We start from the raw sequence: 19,474 nt of genomic DNA, 5'->3' as shown, positions 1-19,474 counted from the left end.
TGAGAGCACTCAGCTCATGTTCACTAATTTTGAATGTGGGAAACAAGGGAGCAGACGTAAAATGTATTAAATTTGCTTTATTGCTATTATTATTATTATTAATATGTATTTCACCAAATCACCCATCTGGCACTAATACCCTGCCAAATTAAAACCAGATTATTATATATCGGTTTAAATTGTAAATGCAGAGTCTAGTGTATATCTGTGCTTATCAGTATTAGCAAATATTTACAATGCCGTAACATTTTTTTTTCTCCTTTCCAAATGCATGCACTATCTATCCTCCCATCCTCCATTCTAATTACACCATTTGTGAGTTCACTGGAGGATACATTCTGTAATATAGATGATGACTTGTATGTGAAGCACTTCATGTGCGGAAGCCAATATATGAATGGAAAACATTCTGGGTAATTTAATAAAGAAGTGACTTTTTGTCACTTAGAAATGTAAGTACAAAGCCAAGTCCTAATACAATGCTTTATAATTTCTGTATCTAGTCATAAAATACTTTCCTTCTAACAACATAGATATGCAAGTGTTTTTCTATAGAGTATGTCTGTCCAAATAAACCCCTGAACAAGATGTATTTAGCAAGATCATTTTCTATGTGCCCAACAGGGGAGGATCCAGAGCCCAAACTCGGAAGGGGCACTGCTAGTATTGGTGAGTAATTACATAAGATGGACACATACTAGGGATGCACCGAAATGAAAATTCTGTGCCGAAACCAAAAACGAAAATTCAAGATGCCCTTGGCCGAAAACTGAAAATTACTTTTTTTCCCCAAGTGATTTTAATATAGTTTTTTTTTCACAGTGTGGGAGGTGGTGACTGGTGACAGAGTGATGGGGTGACCGATGTCAGAGTGAGGGAGGGAGGAGGTGACTGGTGACAGTGAGTGAGGGAAGGGGTGATTGGTGACAGTGACTGAGGAAGGAGGTAACAGAGTGACTGAGGAAGAGGGTGACTGGTGACTGACTGAGGGAGGGGGTGACAAAGTGACTGATGGAGGGGGTGACAAAGTGACTGAGGGAGTGGGTGACTGGTGATTGACTGAGGGAGGGGGTGACAAAGTGACTGATGGAGGGGATGACAAAGTGACTGAGGGAGTGGGTGATTGGTGAGAATGACTGAGGGAGGGGTTGACAGAGTGAATGAGGGAGTGGGTGACTGGTGACAATGACTGATGGAGGGAGTGACTGGTGACAGTGACTGATGGAGAGCGTGACTGGTGACAGAATGAGGGTGTTATAAATACCATAGCGTCTATCTATCTCCATTACTGACAATGAAGGAGGTGCTCGGTTCCAGAAAGTTGCTGAATACAACAATGTGGATTTTAACATTTCATTTTATTTCACAGCCATTACAAACACAGCTCTGTTAAATTAAGAATACTACAGGGCAGCACTTTTCCTGTGGGGTCCACCCTCTATGTAGCGGTGATATGTGTCCATGAAAATTGGCGCATTTAGCAATCCTAAAGCTAGCCCCTGCTTCCTTCCTCCTGGTCTAGAATGCCAGTTGAGGAAGTGTGGGCCTCTGCGAAACATGGAAGATTCCATTCACGAAAAGTGGGTATTTTTTTTAACTTGGATTTGTAGCTGATCTATGGTTTCCTGGAACCACGCTCCCTCTCCCCCCAGCCCCGCTGCCGGCCGCACACATTGCTGGTAGAAGAGGCCACCCTGTGGGCGTGTCTGAGAGCTGAGTTCCCGCACCCTGCTCCCCGCCGGTATCCTGGCCAATCAGCATCTGCTCATAAAGATGCATTGAATCAATGAATCTCTATGAGGAAAGTTCAGCATCTCCATGCAGAGGGTGGAGACACTGAATGTCAGTGCTGCACGTGCCCCAGAAAGCACCTCTAGTAGCCATCTGAGGAGTGTCCAGTGGAGGTATTCCTAGGCTGTAATGTAAACACAGCCTTTCCTCTGAAAAGACAGTGTTTACTGCAAAAAAAGCCTGAAGGTACGGATTATACTCAAGAACAAATACAATAAGCTGTAGCTTTTCTGGTGAATATGCTGTCCTTCTAATGTCTAAATGAATCCGGAGCTGTAATTAGGCCAAGGAGTGTAAGATAAGTCCTGGCATCCAGTACAGTTTGTTAGTCCCTTAAATAGGTGTAAAATGAATCTCCCTGTAGGCTTTTATTTCATTTGTCAACTTCCATAAAAAAATAAATTCCAACTTCATAACTGCAGTAACCTTCTTTTAAACTGCTTTACATTTTATTCCAACTTGACTTGCTACATTGATATAATTGTACTGGATACATTTCAAGTAATGGAAGAAGACTTTTAGTAAAAGGGTTTTTTATTTCTATTTTAGTTAGTCCTGTGCAAAAGGGCCTTAGTTCGTATGAGTGAATTTCTTATGCAGTTGATGAAAAAAAGCACATCAATTGACTCATTTATAGCATCGCTCAAGTTGTGGTGAGCCAACAAACATAGTCAGTCATACTGAATTTGCTGAAATTGGCAACTAGAAAAGTCATCTAAAAAGAAATACTTGGGGCCATAAGGATCACTACTAATCAACTTCCAGGTTGCTCTGGTTCATAATAATACATATGGGGAGGAAAAATCAAATATAAAAGAGGGGAAAATGCAAAAAATACACATTAAAAAGCTAGCAGGCTGAAAGCTAGGGGAAGGTAAGAACAAGTAACTATTGCATAGTGGTACTCCTAGAAACAGACTCACTGCAGGAATTATAAGCATAGTGTTATTTTGACCTTAGGAAAGGTTTGTATTATTCACAGCAATTCCAAGAAAATGTGTTTCCACAATTCTCCCAGAATTCTCAGCTCAACATGCAAATGAGCACACATTTTACTTCAGGCTTCATCCCGCACCATTAGCAATGGAAGATTGTTTTAAACACCACTTTTTAAACCCAAGAATGGATTGTGACTGAGCACCATGCTGACAAAACCCAGAAAAGTTAAATTGTACAGTACATTATTGGTTTCAGGTCATTGAACTTTCTACACAACCCATGCTTTGGGTCTTGAATAAAAGGGAATCATGACATGTCACACATGTCATGTGTCCTTAAGGGGTTAAAAAGCTGTGTTTAAAATAGTGTTCTCGTTGCTGAGGGTGGCTGTAGAAATGTCTGTGCTCATTTGCATTTCAACCTTGATGCAAAAAAAATATACTAACAATTCCAACTGCGATTTCCAGCTGGATGGCTGCTCACTTCCTTAAACTCAACCTCAACGGCGCTACCATCACCTCTACCTCGCAGGCTTGCTGCCTGGGTGTTCTTTTTGACTCCCAACTTCTCCTTCACCCCTCATGTCCAATCAATCACCAAATCCTGTCACTTCCATCTAAAAAACATAGCGCGCATCCGCCCCTATTTAACGCCGGATGCAGCTAAGGTGCTGGTCCATGCTGTTGTTCTCTCTCGCCTTGACTACTGCAATCCCCTTCTCAGTGGTCTTACGTGTTCCCAGATTGCACCGCTGCAATCTATAATGAATACGGCGGCGAGGCTCATTTTCCTGTCCGCTTGCACCTTCCACCCCTCCCCGCTCTGTCAGTCCCTGCATTGACTTCCAGTTAGATATAGGGCTCAATTTAAAATTCTGGTGCTTGCTTACAAGTCCCTACATAATGCTGCTCCAACCTACCTATCCTCCCTAATATACAAGTATGTCCCGTCGAGGCCCCTGCGCTCTGCCAAAGACCTACGTCTATCCTCTGTTCCTCTGTCCGTACTCCCACCTCTGATCCTCGCCTCCAATAATTCTCCAGGGCTGCACCTCTTCTGTGGAACTCCCTTCCCTTCTCCGTAAGACTTTCACCCAGTCTCCACTCATTTAAAAAAAATCATTGAAAACTCACTCCTTCAAGAAAGCATATCAATTAAACTGTTAGCAGGTTTTTATCCCCCACCCCCATGACTCCTCTCCTGCAACTGTCAAAAATTACCTACTAAGCCCTCAGTGAATACTTTTCTAACAACCTACTTTGCACCCCTACTTTTACCCTTTGTGTCACTATACCCCACTCGCTCTAGCATGTAAGCTTTTTGAGAAGCCCCCCCTCTGTTCGTCCAGTTGTCTGGTTACAGACTGCCTATCCCTGCAGTCCTGCCTCACCCTGGTCTAGGGATATTGCCATGGCCCTGTGTCAGGTGAGATATTAGTGTGAGCAATAGCAAAGAAAAGAATAGCAATGAAAGTGAGAGCAATAGCAGTCGTAGAGGAAAATCACAATGGAAGACTGGAAAACAGAGCAAGAGGGTAAATCAATGGTGTGGGAAAAGAATAATGGAAAAGATAGATAGAAACAGCAAGGGAAGAGATGCAAGAATTGTGAGCAATATCTGCTGTCATTTTAATAATGGACAAAATTGTCAATAAGTGATGACATGTACAATCCTGATTGTTAAATGTGTGCCTGATCATGTGCCAAATGTTGTGGATATTATTTCCTACTAATAATATTTTGCATGTATGTTCATAACCTTACTAGTAATGATATATATGTGTAATATTATACAAAGAATATACATATGTTTCAAAACTTACAGTTTTTAATATTGTGTTTTTTGGGGTTTTTTTTTCCAATGAAACACATTTGTTGAGGCATAATGATATTGTGCATTGTTTCATAATATTCCTTATGATGATGTTAATCAAATTTCTGATTCTCGTCAAAAGGAAGATCAATGACATACACGGTTATTGCCTATATTTTCTTGTGGAGCACACATAAATCAGCTTATTTTTAAACTGGATTTAGTGTTTTTTGGGGGAGCATATTTAATATAGAACCCTTAAATAGTTTTTACAGAATCTAAAATTGACATGCATGCATATGATCCCATAAACAGATTAATTCTTAGACCAAAACCCTGACCTTTAATCCATTTAAGTAGACTCTGCCCAGGATGTTACATACAGATCAGCTGTAAAAATAAATGAAAAACAAAAGAAAAGCTGATCCATACAAAGGGGTGGGTGGGCAGGAAGTTGGAACAGAAGTTTGAACAGTTTGACAGACAGAAATTGAAGAAGTAGACAATTCAACATTTTTTATAGACAGCAAATGTTGAATGCTTATATGTATCCCTTGAAATCAACATTAATATGCTCTATGTCAAGCATGAGACAGTCATAGACAATTTTCTTAAAGCAGTCTGTATGGGAAAACTATTTTGAGTTTGTTTGAATAAATATTGACATAGTTACTTACTAACGTTAGAATTGAAAAAGAATTGCAAGTGATTTTCAAATTTAAGACCAGACTCGCTGAACTACAGGCATAGATGACTTAGAGAATTTTTCTAGTTTGGCTATTTTTAACTTAAATTTTTAACTTCAATTCAGAGTTTAGTGAATAACCATGTTAGTTCTGAGGAGTTGCAAAATTCAAGTGAGTATATTTTCCAACTCTATATTTTCTTTTGTTATGTTTAAATGCAAACCATTATTTATTTCTATTTTTTTGTATTGTGACTATCTCTGGTAACAATCAATTTTTCCTTGTCCTTTTAGGAGACTTAAAGGAATCAGGCATGAGTCAGGAGAGTCATGAACACCCCAAATCCAGTGTCGGTGTTCTCCCACCTGGCACTATACTTTTGGAAGAGAAGGAGAAAAAAAACATCAAACTGAAGACCCGCTTAGCTGAGAAGATAAAAAAGAACTGCACCTGTTCTCCAGTCAAAGCCAAAGATACGCTTTTCAGTTTTTTTCCTGTCCTACAATGGCTGCCTAAATACAATCTTAAAGAATGTTTATTAGGTGATTTAATGTCTGGACTTATTGTGGGGATTCTTCTGGTCCCTCAATCTATTGCATATTCACTTTTAGCAGGCCAGGAACCCATATATGGTCTTTACACCTCTTTTTTCGCCTGCATAATCTATTTCCTCATGGGAACTTCTCGACATATTCATGTCGGAATCTTTGGTGTGCTGTGTCTGATGGTTGGGGAGGTGGTGGATCGAGAGCTGGAGGCTGCTGGGTTTGATGAAAACAGCACACACAGTGCCTTCGCTATAAATGTGACTGAAGCGTTGACATGTGACAGAAGCTGTTATGCCATCACAGTTGGTGCGACTGTTACTTTTATGGCAGGAGTGTATCAGGTATGATTTAAATAAGTATTAAAAAAAATTCACCTTGTTGATCATTAGACTGGCTCTTAATATTGTATTTTGAAAAAAATCTGGAATCATACGTCAAAGTCCATTGCGATCAAGGAAATGCAAGGCATCAGAAGTGCTGTGGAATCATGCATGTATGCTAAATAATGATAATAATAGTTGCAGGACCTGTGAAACTAATTACAAAGCTTATCACCCATTGTTGAGAGTTAAAGGGTTATTCCAAGCACCATGACCACTTCAGTAATTTGAAATGCTCATTGTGTTTGGAGTTTGTATGCAAATGCAGATATATCTGAGGTTGCTGCAGAAGGGGTAAAGCTGATGTAGAATATTACTGTCGTCAGCAAATAGCATAGCATACTAGCAATGGAAATCCAATAGATGCACAGTTCCTCCTTTAGTGCCACCCTCAGCCTTGCCTCCTTGGCATATCCTCGCTCTCTCCACAGAGGCATAGGGCTGCTGGAAGGACTTGGCATCAGGGCAGTACCGGACTGGGAAAATAATTTGACCCAGGCATTTTGTAATCACAGCGGCCCACTGATAAGTTGGTGGGACCAGATAGGGGGTGTTTTGTCATCATCAATGACAAACACATCCCCCCTCAAAGTGAGCATGTTTGTTCAATGCTTTTCCAGGGGATCCCATGCACAGGGCTCTACTGAAGCTCTCTCGCATGAGGAAAAGGCCCTGTATTTGTTCTGTGCAGTGCAAGCAAATTTATTAACATGCTTGCACTGTGTTTGCTTGTGACTTGTCTCTGAGATACCAGAGGATAAAAGGACCAGGACAGCACATTGTGCATGTGTTTGGAGCTTGTGGGATTAAGTGTGTGTAGAGTGAGCGATCCGCTTCGGGGGACTGCCTTATATTACTAATATATATTGTAGTTCCATCCTCACTGTATTTTAATAAGAATCAAAAGGTTGAAATAATATATCTAAATGTATAAATACAAATACAAAAAAATATATATACATTTCATTGCATTAAGAATTACATAAATATACACGTAGAATTTAAATTCATTCAGTGCCGCGGGAGAGTGCCTTGACAGAGAGGGAAGCTATAGTGCCAGGAGAATGGGCTTGTTTTCCTGGCACTATAGTTTCCCTTTAAAGCCTTGCAAAGACTTCTCATTGAGCTGCATGAGGAAGTCTGTGATTGGACAGACACTGAAATTCTGGGCTAGAAGAGGCATGCTTGCAAAGTCTACAGACAAGGGATCTGCAGCTTTATCAAGCTGTACAGAGGTATAACCCAAGTGAAACATGCATAATTAAATGAATGCATATTTTCATTGAGTGTATATATACCAAACAGTGATTTATAATTAGGATTCAGCTTTTCATAATTTGCTGCTTTGTTCCTGCAAACAGCTGTTACAAAATTATAGCTTTATTACATTTACATTTTTTAGACGTAACACTGTCATTTTTATGTTTCACTTTTAAAATAACTTGTTTGTGTAGTCTTGGGGGGAGGAGATAAAAACATTACATATTGTTTTAAGTGCGACAACAAATAAATACAGTATAATAAAACAAAACTGTATTACAAGATTGCACCAGAAGATGGAGCCCTTAGACATGGAAATTGTGGGATGCAGATAAAAGGAATAAGTGTATATGCATTTTTTTTGTCTCCTCGCTGTAAAGCAGTGGTGGGGAACCTTTTTTCTGCCAATGGTCATTTGGATATATATAACATAATTTCGCGGGCCATACAAAATTATCAACTTAAAAAGGAGACTGCTATATTTGGTCAAACATTTTATTAACTCACCCCTAATATTAATACTTGTCTTTGGTGATGAATGTGATGTTAGCTGGTATTGACGATGTTGCTACTCGCATCTGCTTCCTACTGGCGACCCACGATCACGTAATAGCACCCACTATTAAGCTGCCTGCAGTGCCTGTTGTGAGAGACTGTGTGTTGTGTCTGCCGCCACTCTTGTCATGTCGCCCTCACACACCCCAAAAGCGGGCACAATATAATAGGCCCCTGGGCAAAGCAGTGCTCTTCATACACATCCACTCACAGAAATAAAAATTTAATTATCGATAAATTTAAGCTTAAATGTATTGGTACCTCCAATGCAATACATACATACAATACATACATACAGAATGCTGAATACATTTACAAACTGCTGAATGCATTCACACACACACACAGACTGCTGAATATATTCACACACAGACTGCTGAATACATTCTCTCACACAGACTGCTGAATAAACACACAGACTGCTGAATACATATACTACTAAATACACACACAGACTGCTCAATAAGTACACACGGACTGCTGCATGCATACAGACTGTGAATACACACACGCAGACTGCTGAATACACATGCAATACATACATACAATTCACACACACACACACACTGCTGAATATACAGACTGCTAAATACACACACAGACTGCTAAATACTCACTCACAGACTGCTGAACACACACACAGACTGCAGTGAGGGGAGCAGTGTATGTGTGAGGGATGTCGTGTGTATGTGAGGGGCGTAGTGTGTGTGTGTGACGGGGTGCAGTGTGTGTGTGAAGAGTGTAGTGTGTGTGTGTGAGGAGGGGCAGTGTATGTGTGACGGGGTGCAGTGTGTGTGTGAGGAGTGCAGTGTGAGTGTGAGGAAGGGCAGCGTGTGTGTGTGTGTGAGAGGTGGAGTCTATGGGGGGACGATCAAGGAAAAAATGTATAATTTTTACTTTTTAATAAAAGCTTTATGCCTCCCCCTCCTTCTTACCTTTGTCCTGGAAAGAGGGGAAATAAGGCTGCAATCCGTGGTGGTCCAGTGGTGGAGCGTGAAAAGATTAAAGTCAGCCTGCAGCCGGAGAAGTTGCAGGCTGACTACTCTTTTCTTCCTGCGAGCACAGCGCTGTGTTGGAGCGTTGCCATGTTAATGTGCTGCAACGCTCCAACCTGCATGTTCGCGGGATGAACACAGCCTCCTCTAATTTCCGTGTGACATTAATAATAAATACCTCTTTCATGTGGATATTAGAAAAGCACACAACTATCAGAGCATTTGAATATATTCACAAAAAAAATTCTTCTGCTGTCTTGTGCTGCCCACAATTTAAATGCCCTAACAATTCATTTTTCTCATGGAACTTTCATGATATATGCAGTGCAGCTGATGATTAGTGATTGTCTTGACAGGATGTCCATGTCATATTCTCTTAGTGATCTCTACTTGTTGCTACAACGGCAAATCTTTCCCTGTAAGTAGTATATTGCCAGGGAACCTATTTCTATTCTACTTAGTCTTAATAAGTAATCAGTAATCCTTCTCTAGCCCCTTGGTGACCTCGCAGTTAAAGCTGCCTATCTCTGACCCAGCATTCATTATTACCGGCAGATGCAAATACCGTGCTTTGCTGCTATTTGAGTACTTGTTTCACCAGCGTAATCCAGTGCTTACTGAAATAACCCAAAAAAAAACAGGGAACCATAGTCTGGTGACTGGATTTAAAAGTTCGTCATATGTTGAATTACTTGTTGTGAAGTGAAAAAAAAAAATCATAATCTACAGATATTTAGATTAAAGCACAGATGTCTAAAGGAGGCAATTTTGTTAAATTAAGTTCTACCTGCTGCCTAGAAACTTAGTTCACAACAGTTTGTAGATGTGACTAGCATATATATATATATATATATATATATATATATATATATATATATATATATATATATATACACGGTTCATGGGAGGTATAGAGCAGGACTTGACAAATCCCAGATGTCAGATTGCCATGGTGACATGATTTTGTCTTGGTGCCTGGGTGTTTGTCAGCCCGTTCATGGAGGGAGGCGGCCGGCTGAATGAAAATTGAGGCCGGAAGCTGTAATCTTCGAGTTGTTCTTGCTCTGCTCGGGGTTATGACGTCACTCCGACTGCGGCATTACGAAACAGTGCAGGATGGAGCAGAGCAAAAAGAGCTTAAAGATTACAGGATCAATTCAACCCCACTGAACCCCAGGGAAGGGATCCACTCCAGCTCTCCTAAAGGTAGGCTGGGTAGACTGAAAAAAACCCCCAAAAAACTATTTGCAAGTGTGTGAGACAATGTGTGTGTGTGTGTGTCTGTCAGTGAGTGTGTGTGTCTGTCAGTGAGTGTGTTTATCTGTCAGTGAATGTATGTATGTGTGTGTCGGTAAGTATGTGTGTCTGCCAGTGTGTGTGCCAAATCAGTGAGTTTGTGTCTGTCAGAGAGTGTGTGTGTGTATGTTTGTCTGTCAGTGAGTGTATTTGTTTAGGTGATCTTCCCTACTCTGATCACATGGGAAAAGTGTTTTGACTCACATTTTTTGACAAACTATGCAGTTCTTGCTATGTTCTTGCTGTCCCCATGGCTGTTATAATCAATCTTGATAATCTCAGCCAAGCCAATGCTTTCCCAGCTTTAGCATGTGCTAATCAGCATCTCCTCGTAGAGATGCATTGAATCAATGGGGAACATTTAGCGCCAACATGCAAAGCACGGAGACGTTGAACATAAGTGTTGCACTCTGTGCAACTAGGAATCACCTCTAGTGGCTTTCTAAGTGACTGTCACTAGAGGTGTTAGCAGGCAGCAATGTAAACACTGCCTTTTCTCCATGTTTACATTGAAATGTCTGCAGGGACAGACTGTAGACATACGGGCGTCCACAGGAATTTTTCCAAGGGGGGGCATAATTGTAATGACATCCATGCTCGGACCCTTTTTGCAGGGATGGACTGGGGATACAAAGCAGAAAAATTAATTACACAGTAAGCATACATTGATACACAAAAGCTCATTGTCATAAACACACAAGCTCAGTCACTGACACACACAATTAGGCTCACTAACAGACTAACAATAATCTCACTGACACATATACACATGCTCACTACAGACACGCTCCCTGACACACACATGCTTACTGCAGATAAGCTAGTTGACACACAAGCTCGCTTACACATAAACTCACTGACACACACATGCTCCATACAGAAAAACTCACTGACACACATGCTCGTTAGAGACAAACTCACCGACACACAAGCTTACTACAGACAATCTCACTGACACACACACAAGCTCATTGACACACATACACATGCTCCCTACAGAAAAGCTTACTGACACACAGATGCTCACTACAAACTCACTGAAACATACACACTAGAGACAAGCTCATTGTCACACACACATGCTCACTACAGACAAGCTCACTGTTACACACAAATGCTTGCTACAGAAAAGCTCCCCGACACACACATGCTCACTTACAGACAAGCTCACTGACACATATACACATGCTCACTATAGACATGCCGAATGACACACACTACAGAAAAGATAGCTGACACACACAAGCTCGCTTACACATAAGCTCACTGACACACACACACAAGTTCATTGACACACATACACATGCTTACTACAGACAGCCTTGCTGACACACACATGCTCACTACAAGCTCACTGACACACACACATGCTCACTACAGACAAGCTAACTGACACAAATGCTCACTACAGACAAGCTCACTGACGCACACATGGTCACGACAAACTCACTGACACACACACACACATACAAGCTCACTCACTGGCAGGCACATACACACACAATCACTATCATGGGCTGAAGCTTACCTGTCACAAAAGGCTGTGTGAGACTGGTAGCAATGGAAGGTGGTCCTTTGTCAGAAGCGTGAGTGCGGGAGTTGAGCTTGTGAGGGGCGGGGCTTGCATGCAGGAGGCAGAGTCTGAATCGGGGGAAGAGCACAGAGGCACAAAAATGGTGGGGATTTAGAAGGGGGCCTCACAGTGCTCCCTCTGGCCCCCTGGCAGCCTTAATGCGGTCCCCAGCATGTCCCTTCAGCACCTCCCTTCTTCTTTCCCTCTGACTGAGCTGTCACAGTCCTAGGGAAAATTGCCTGTGGGGAGGGGACATGTTGAAAAAGCCAGTGTGGGGCAAGTACCCCCTGCCCTTGCTTTCCCCTGCGTACGCCCATGTGTAGACACCAGAACCACTACATTAAAATGTATTGGTTCTGGTGACTATAGTGTCCCTTTAAAAAGTTTATTTTGTTGTGGAACATTAAAGGAACACTATAGTCACCTAAATTACTTTAGCTAAATAAAGCAGTTTAGTGTATAGTTCATTCCCCTGCAATTTCACTGCTCAATTCACTGTGATTTAGGAGTTAAATCACTTTGTTTCTGTTTATGCAGCCCTAGCCACACCTCCCCTGGCTATGATTGACAGAGCCTGCATGAAAAAAAAACTGGAGTGCCCAAGGTTGCCTACCCCTGCTCTAGAATATGAGTTAATTTATATGTCGGCATCATCCAGCTCCGTGTAGGTCTGGTCGTGGTTGACCCCACCCACGCAGCTGCGCCAATCAGCATCTCCTCGTAGAAATGCATTAAATCAATGCATCTCTATAGGGAAAAGTTATGTGCCTACATGCAGTGTGTGGAGACGCTCAACATCAGCGCTGCACAACCTAGAAAGCCTTTTTAGAGGCCGCCTGAGTGACTGCCACTGGAGGTGTCCCTAGGCAGTAATGGAAAAAAACAAGGCAGCGTTTACATGAAAATGCATGCAGTGACAGGGAGGGCCGGTGCAAGGATTTTTAAGTACATAGGCGAGGATGCGTTTTTTTACCGCCCCCCCCCAAAAAATAACAACTTCACCTGTGTGCCTCTTAACCTCCCTTTTGTGTTTCTTATCCCCTCTTTTAAATGTTTTACTCCCTTTAGTGTATCGTATCTCCTATTTGACTTACACCTCCCTTGTGTGTCTCTTACAACCCCCCTTGTCTTATCTCCCCTCTTTGTATGACTCTTACATCCCCCCACATTTTGTGTGTCTTACTACTCACAGCCCCTTTGTGTGACTTCTTCTTTGTGTCTTTTACTCTTCACAGTTTCTTTTGCGTGTGTGTCTTTCACCCCCAGCCCATCTGTCTCCCCCCAAGCCTCTCTGTGTGTCTCTTGTTCCCCTTTTCAAGCCTGTGTGTTTCTTTCACATCCAGCCACTCTCCCCACACCGTCCCTCAGTGGCCCCCTACCTTCCCTGTCCCTTAGTGTTCCTCTCCACTCCCCCCTCTTTTCTCTGTTCTTTAGTGTTTCTCTCCCCTCCCTTTCCCTTGATGCACCCCCACCCCCTTATTGGTCCCCTCCCCTTCCTGGTGTGCCTTATACCTCTCTTGTAGCGTGGCCTAACGGAACGGACCGCGGTACAGGAGCTTCAGTTTCCTGTGCCCGGCCGGACTGACAGAAAGTGCTCTCTCAGTGAGCACTTCCTGTCACTCAGGCCGGGTACAGGAAACAGAAGCTCCTGTAACGCGGTGCAATCCGATCGGCCACGCTTCACTCAGTGGTGTATACACACTGACAGTCAGACACACTGAATGACAAAAACACAGACATCACTGACAGACACAGACTCCCTGATTTGACACACACATATTCCCCAACAGACACACACTGGCAGATATGCACTGACAGTTACACACACACACTCAATGACAAACACACAGACATCACTGACAGACACAGACTCGCTGATCTGTCACACACTCGTTCATTGACAGACACACGCACACTAACAGACACACATTGATAGTCACACACAGACTCAATGACTAACAGACTCTCACTGATTTGACAGACACTCACAAACACACACTGAAAGACACACTCACATGCACATACACACTCACAGACACACTCATTCACTCACTTACTCACTCACTCACTCACAAACACACACACACACACATACACTCACAGACACAAACATACACACACACATATACTCACTAATTATTAAAGGGACACTATAGTCACCTAAACAACTTTAGCTTCATAAAGCAGTTTTAGTGTATAGATCATGCATCTCAGGTTTTACTGCTCAATTCACTGCCATTTAGGAATTAAATCACTTTGTTTCTGTTTATGCAGCGATTGCCACACCTCCCCTTGCTCTGATTGACACAGCCTGCATGAAAAAAAAATGGTTTTACTTTCAATCAGATGTAATTTACCTTAGACAATTGTATCTCTTGCTCTGTAATTTGAACTTTAATCACAAACAAGAGGCTCTTGCAAGGTCTAACAAGCTGTTAACATAACAGGGGATAAGAAAATCTAAATTAAACAGACTGTGCAATAAAGGAAGGATAAACATTATATGACTCTTTACAGCAAGTGTTTATGAAAGCTGTGCAAGTCACATGTGCAAGTCACATGCAGGGAGGTGTGACTAGGGTTCATAAACCAAGTATTCTAACTCCTAAATAGCAGAGAATTGAGCAGTGTGACTGCAGTGGCATGATCTATACACCAAAACTGTTTTATTAAGCTAAAATTGTTTTGGTGACTATAGTGTCCCTTTAATATTATTATAATTACACATTTTCAAACCCAGCCACCCTACCTGGAGAGCCGGCATGAATCTGTCCCTGGGGGTCCAGTGGGGCTGCTGTGAGGCATGCGGCTGAATTGTCATGAGTGGCAGCGATGGAGCTCTGGTTGCCCTGCTCTGCTCCCTTGCGCCTCGCAGGCTGTCTACTGATGCCGGGAGCTGGAATGAAGTCATATTCCGGCTCCCGCGGCATCAGAAGCAGTGCGGCGAGGGAGCAGAGCAGGGAGATGAGAGCTCCCTCGCCGCCTCTCATGCCAACTCAGCCGCACGCTGCTCCGTGGGGGTTCAGAAGGTGGCTTGGTAGGAGGGAGCGCTTCCCTCCTGCTGTCACCGGAACATTGCGCCCCCTTGAGGCGGTTTGCCCTAAGGCGGCCGCCTGTGCCGCCTTATGGAAGTTCTGGCCCTGGTGACAGGCTATAGGCACCAGAACAACAACATTACACTGTGACTATAGTGTCCCTTTAAAGTCAGAATAGTGAAACTGGAAAATGTATCCTAGTCAGCTATTATACTAGTTCTGGGAACTTTGACTTTTAATTTTGAATTAATTCCCAACAATTGTCACTAAAGTGAAAACACTGAAAGTCTATGTCACTGTTGTTCTCTTGCACATGTGGAATCCTCAATAGACAATGCCTTTTCCCTACAGCCATCACTAGTGACAGCTGGAGTAAATGACACAACTTGACTACAATATAAAATTCACATTTTATAAGGGGGTTGGCCAAGCCGCTTTGAAACAGTTGTGCAGACAGATAGTGCAAGTCCTTATGGGGTAATTGAAACGAGTCAGAACATCTTGGCATTCTCAAATTTAATCTTGCTCAGCTACTTTACTGTTATTTTCAGGGGACAAATAATTTATGTTATATGTTTGCTATGCTTGATTTCAGCCCACAAGGCACAGAAGATATGCCATTATGTGAAACCTTTCAAATATGAGTCCAATTTTTATTTAACATTTCTAATGAATAAAATTAAACATCTCGGTGAATGTTCCTTAATTTAATTCTTATAACAGTGTAAATAGCCAGACCATTAAGCAGATTGCTTGAAAACGTTTTATTTTTATTGATTAGAGTATCAGGTATAATATTCTTATCCCATAAAATTTTACATAAAGTGTACATTTGGGAGTTCAAAATGAATTGTGAACTTTATGGGTGATTAGCTTTGTAGGAATGCAAATTAACAGAGCAGTTTTATCACCACCCTACCTATTACGTAGCTGTGTATTGCTACTTGTTCATTTCATTTCTTTATAGGATTACATATACTTCCTTGCACTTTATTCATCCAGTACTTTTTATTATAGTCCTTCTCGGGAATGAGCACAGATGGTTCTTAATGGATTCTTACATTTAAAAATGAGAATATATATATATATATATATATATATATATATATATATATATATATATATATATATATATATAAAGGGTATTACAAGATACACATTTTATCAAATGTTATAATGTTATATATGGGACCTCTGTCCATATTATGTACAAGAAACCTGACATCACTATCGGATAATACCACAAAACCAATAGAAAAAGCATAACCCCAGTCAGGTCAAAAATGAAACATTATTTTTACTTTGAACAATTGTATAAAACAATATAAAATATAAAAAAAAATCTAACTTTTTTTTTTATTTTATTTAATTTTTTTGTATCATATGGTAGTAACCCCTTAAAACTGTTTGGAGGGGTAAGTGTTTGTGTTTTTTTCGTGATATTTTCCCACCTCTTTACTGTTTAACCAATCATTGCATTTTTCTCTTTAATATATATATTCTGGATCTTCATGCAGACATATTACATATCTGAATCTATTTTGTATTACTCTTAGTAATGTAGTTTAGTTTACTTATATGGAAACTTCCCTTGAATAAATAAATAAAAAAAAATACTATTTGAATATGTGTTGATGATAAAGCCAGTTTTGCTTAAATACTAAAATCACTCAATACATTATTCTAGCAAATTTAGTGTACAATGTGTTATACTAACCTAAAGTTTGTCGTTTGCATTGTGTTTTGTGCTGCAGGTGAGTTTGAATGCCCTTTCAATACTAAACATGAAATCCGAAATTTAAATATAATTTTTACTTTTAGGCTGACCACATAGAAGTATAAATTACACTCTTAATAATTGTTATCTGTATATTTCTGCTATAAAATATTTTACTTATTATTATTTTTTATTTTTTTTATGCAGGTTGCAATGGGATTTCTCCAGGTTGGTTTTGTTTCAGTGTACCTCTCTGATTCATTGCTCAGTGGATTTGCCACAGGTGCCTCCATCACTATTCTTACATCCCAAGTAAAATATTTATTAGGGTTAAGTATACCACGTGCCAATGGGATAGGGTCTTCAATCTACACATGGATTTACATTTTTCAAAACATTCACATGACTAATATTTGTGATCTTGTTACAAGCATTGTGTGCCTTCTCGTTCTGATTCCAGCCAAAGAAATCAATGAATGTTACAAGTCTAAGCTCAAGGCCCCGATTCCCATTGAACTGTTTGTAGTTGTTGGTGCAACTCTTGCATCTCATTTTGGTCATCTGCATGAAAATTATGGCTCCAGCATTGCAGGCACAATCCCCACTGGATTTCTGATGCCAAAATCACCAGACTGGAGTCTTATTCCTAGCATTGCACTGGGAGCACTGTCGATTGCTATTATTGGATTTGCAATAACAGTCTCTCTGTCTGAGATGTTTGCTAAGAAGCATGGCTATGAGGTGAAGGCCAATCAAGAAATGTATGCCATTGGATTTTGCAACATCATTCCAGCTTTTTTCCACTGTTTTACCACAAGTGCAGCTCTTGCAAAAACTCTAGTTAAAGAATCTACAGGATGTAGAACCCAAGTCTCAGGGGTTATGACCTCTTTGATCATTTTGTTGGTGTTACTAGTGATTGCCCCTTTATTCTTTTCTCTTCAGAAATGTGTTCTTGGAGTCATAACCATTGTCAATCTTAGAGGTGCTCTGAAGAAGTATTTTGATTTGCCGAAAATGTGGAAGGTAAATAAAGTAGATACAGCCATCTGGCTGGTAACCATGTTTTCCTCTGCATTAATTAGTACAGAACTTGGTCTGTTGATTGGCATTGCATTTTCAATGGTTTGTGTCATCGTAAGATCACAGAAACCGGGGGCAACTTTGCTTGGCAGGGTGGAAAATTCAGATGTTTTTGAGTCCATGGTTGTCTACAAGAACCTTAAATCTACACCAGGCATCAAGATCTTTCGCTTTGAAGCTCCCCTTTATTACGTGAACAAACAATGCTTTAAATCAGCTTTGTACAAGACATCTGGCGTTGACCCGGTTTTAGTTGCAACAGAGCAAAAGAAAAAAGAGAAAAAGAAAGAAAAGCTACAAAAGAAGGATAGAGTTGTTGATGCCAAGGTTACTCAGGTGGACACCATACAGCAGCTCTACAAAGAACCTTTGCCGTTTCATACTTTAGTTATCGACTGTAGTGTCATTCAGTTTATAGACACTGCAGGAGTGAATACCTTGAAAGAGGTCCTAAATGATTATAAAAACATTGGCATTTGTGTGCTACTGGCTCAGTGTAATATTTCAGTAAGAAATTCCCTTCGGAATGGAGACTATTTTAAAAGGGAAGAGAGCTGCATGGTGTTCTACAGTGTACAACAAGCCGTGCAGTTTGCACTATATGAGCAAGAACAAGAAGATGCCTGCATTAATGGTTCTTTAGTCTAGCAAAGCGTGCTATTTTTTATACTCTAATAACCCTTAGTGCTGCTGTGAAGCTGCAGAGTGTGTCTGAGAGTGTTTGTAAGCTACATTAACTTATACTCTAACAGGAGAGATAACTAGAATACTGTACTGGTTGACGTTCACGTGCCTTTATTAAATACCATATGAGTTTAATCATGTGGTCAGTGATAGAAATAATTGTTTTCCCAATTGGAAAGCAAGATTCTGATACCTACATTAAAAGTTATAGTCTGAAGAACACACATTTATTTTAATTTATAGTAAATAAGCAGCTTAATAGAATGTAATTCATGCTAAATTAATTTTATTATAATTTCTAGATTGCACTTATTCCTTAAGAAATTTTATTAGGAAATAACATTTTATATAAGTTTGATTTTAAAGGAGAAATTAACTTTAAGGTTCTATCTATCTACCTATCTATCTATCTGTCTGTCTGTCTGTCTGTCTGTCATCATACTTTGCAAGCTGTGTGTTCTAGTTTTTTAATCTCTTTGCGCCAGACATTTTTTTTTTTTAGCAGTTTCTTAATTCTGCATGTGTATGTATTATTCCTGTACACTATTTTAATGGGTGAGGAATTCAGCAAGGTAGCGTGTGTGATTCAGCAGATAACCTAACAAATGATTCTGCTGTTAAATACTTTATCTAATGATTCTTTTTTCCCAAAGACTCATTCACTATGTTAATTAGCCCAGATACTAATGTCTTTATGTTTTTATTCACTATGAAATTACATAAGAGGGGCATTCAATTAACATCTTCAAGAGGCAATCCATTAATTTAAGTAATAAAGATAAAATGATATCTATAAACCTATTGAATAAAAAAATATTTGCGTTTCCACAATCATAACTGTTAAGCAGAACAAGAAAAAAAAAACAACAAATCAACAGATCGAAAAATTATATTAAAAGTGCTCAATATAACAAAACACACAACATAGTTGGTTTGAATTTTATTGAGTCACGAAGTAGGTCAGGAGCCCATTTGAAGGTTTTCTTTTACCACATCCAATTCACATGCTTCTATTTAGACATTCCTACAATAACCAACGCAACATGAAAAAACAGCAAATTGCCTTTAACATTCCAATTTTAGACTCTGGATTGAAGTTACATTTTCTGATATCACCTGC

General features: G+C 40.3%; 1 protein-coding gene across 2 annotated transcripts in view; it reads left to right on the top strand.

Moving 5' to 3' along the window:
* SLC26A2 (solute carrier family 26 member 2) overlaps nucleotides 1–18,678 on the top strand; it is a 47,012-nt gene extending 28,334 nt beyond the window's left edge. Inside the window, exons 2-4 of one of the 2 annotated variants that reach the window (XM_063445223.1) lie at nucleotides 625–669; nucleotides 5,522–6,117; nucleotides 16,795–18,678. In XM_063445223.1, the coding sequence (XP_063301293.1) occupies nucleotides 5,542–6,117; nucleotides 16,795–18,318 (2,100 nt within the window). In that variant the 5' untranslated portion in view covers nucleotides 625–669; nucleotides 5,522–5,541 and the 3' untranslated portion in view covers nucleotides 18,319–18,678. The remainder of the gene's footprint in view (nucleotides 1–624; nucleotides 670–5,521; nucleotides 6,118–16,794) is intronic. The other variant, XM_063445222.1, reaches the window with a different exon arrangement.
* Nucleotides 18,679–19,474: the final 796 nt, after the last annotated feature.

The sequence above is a fragment of the Pelobates fuscus genome, chromosome 3 (genome assembly GCF_036172605.1).
Source record: "Pelobates fuscus isolate aPelFus1 chromosome 3, aPelFus1.pri, whole genome shotgun sequence".
In the NCBI taxonomy this organism is placed as follows: domain Eukaryota; kingdom Metazoa; phylum Chordata; class Amphibia; order Anura; family Pelobatidae; genus Pelobates; species Pelobates fuscus.
This window is presented reverse-complemented; position numbering and strand designations above follow the sequence as displayed.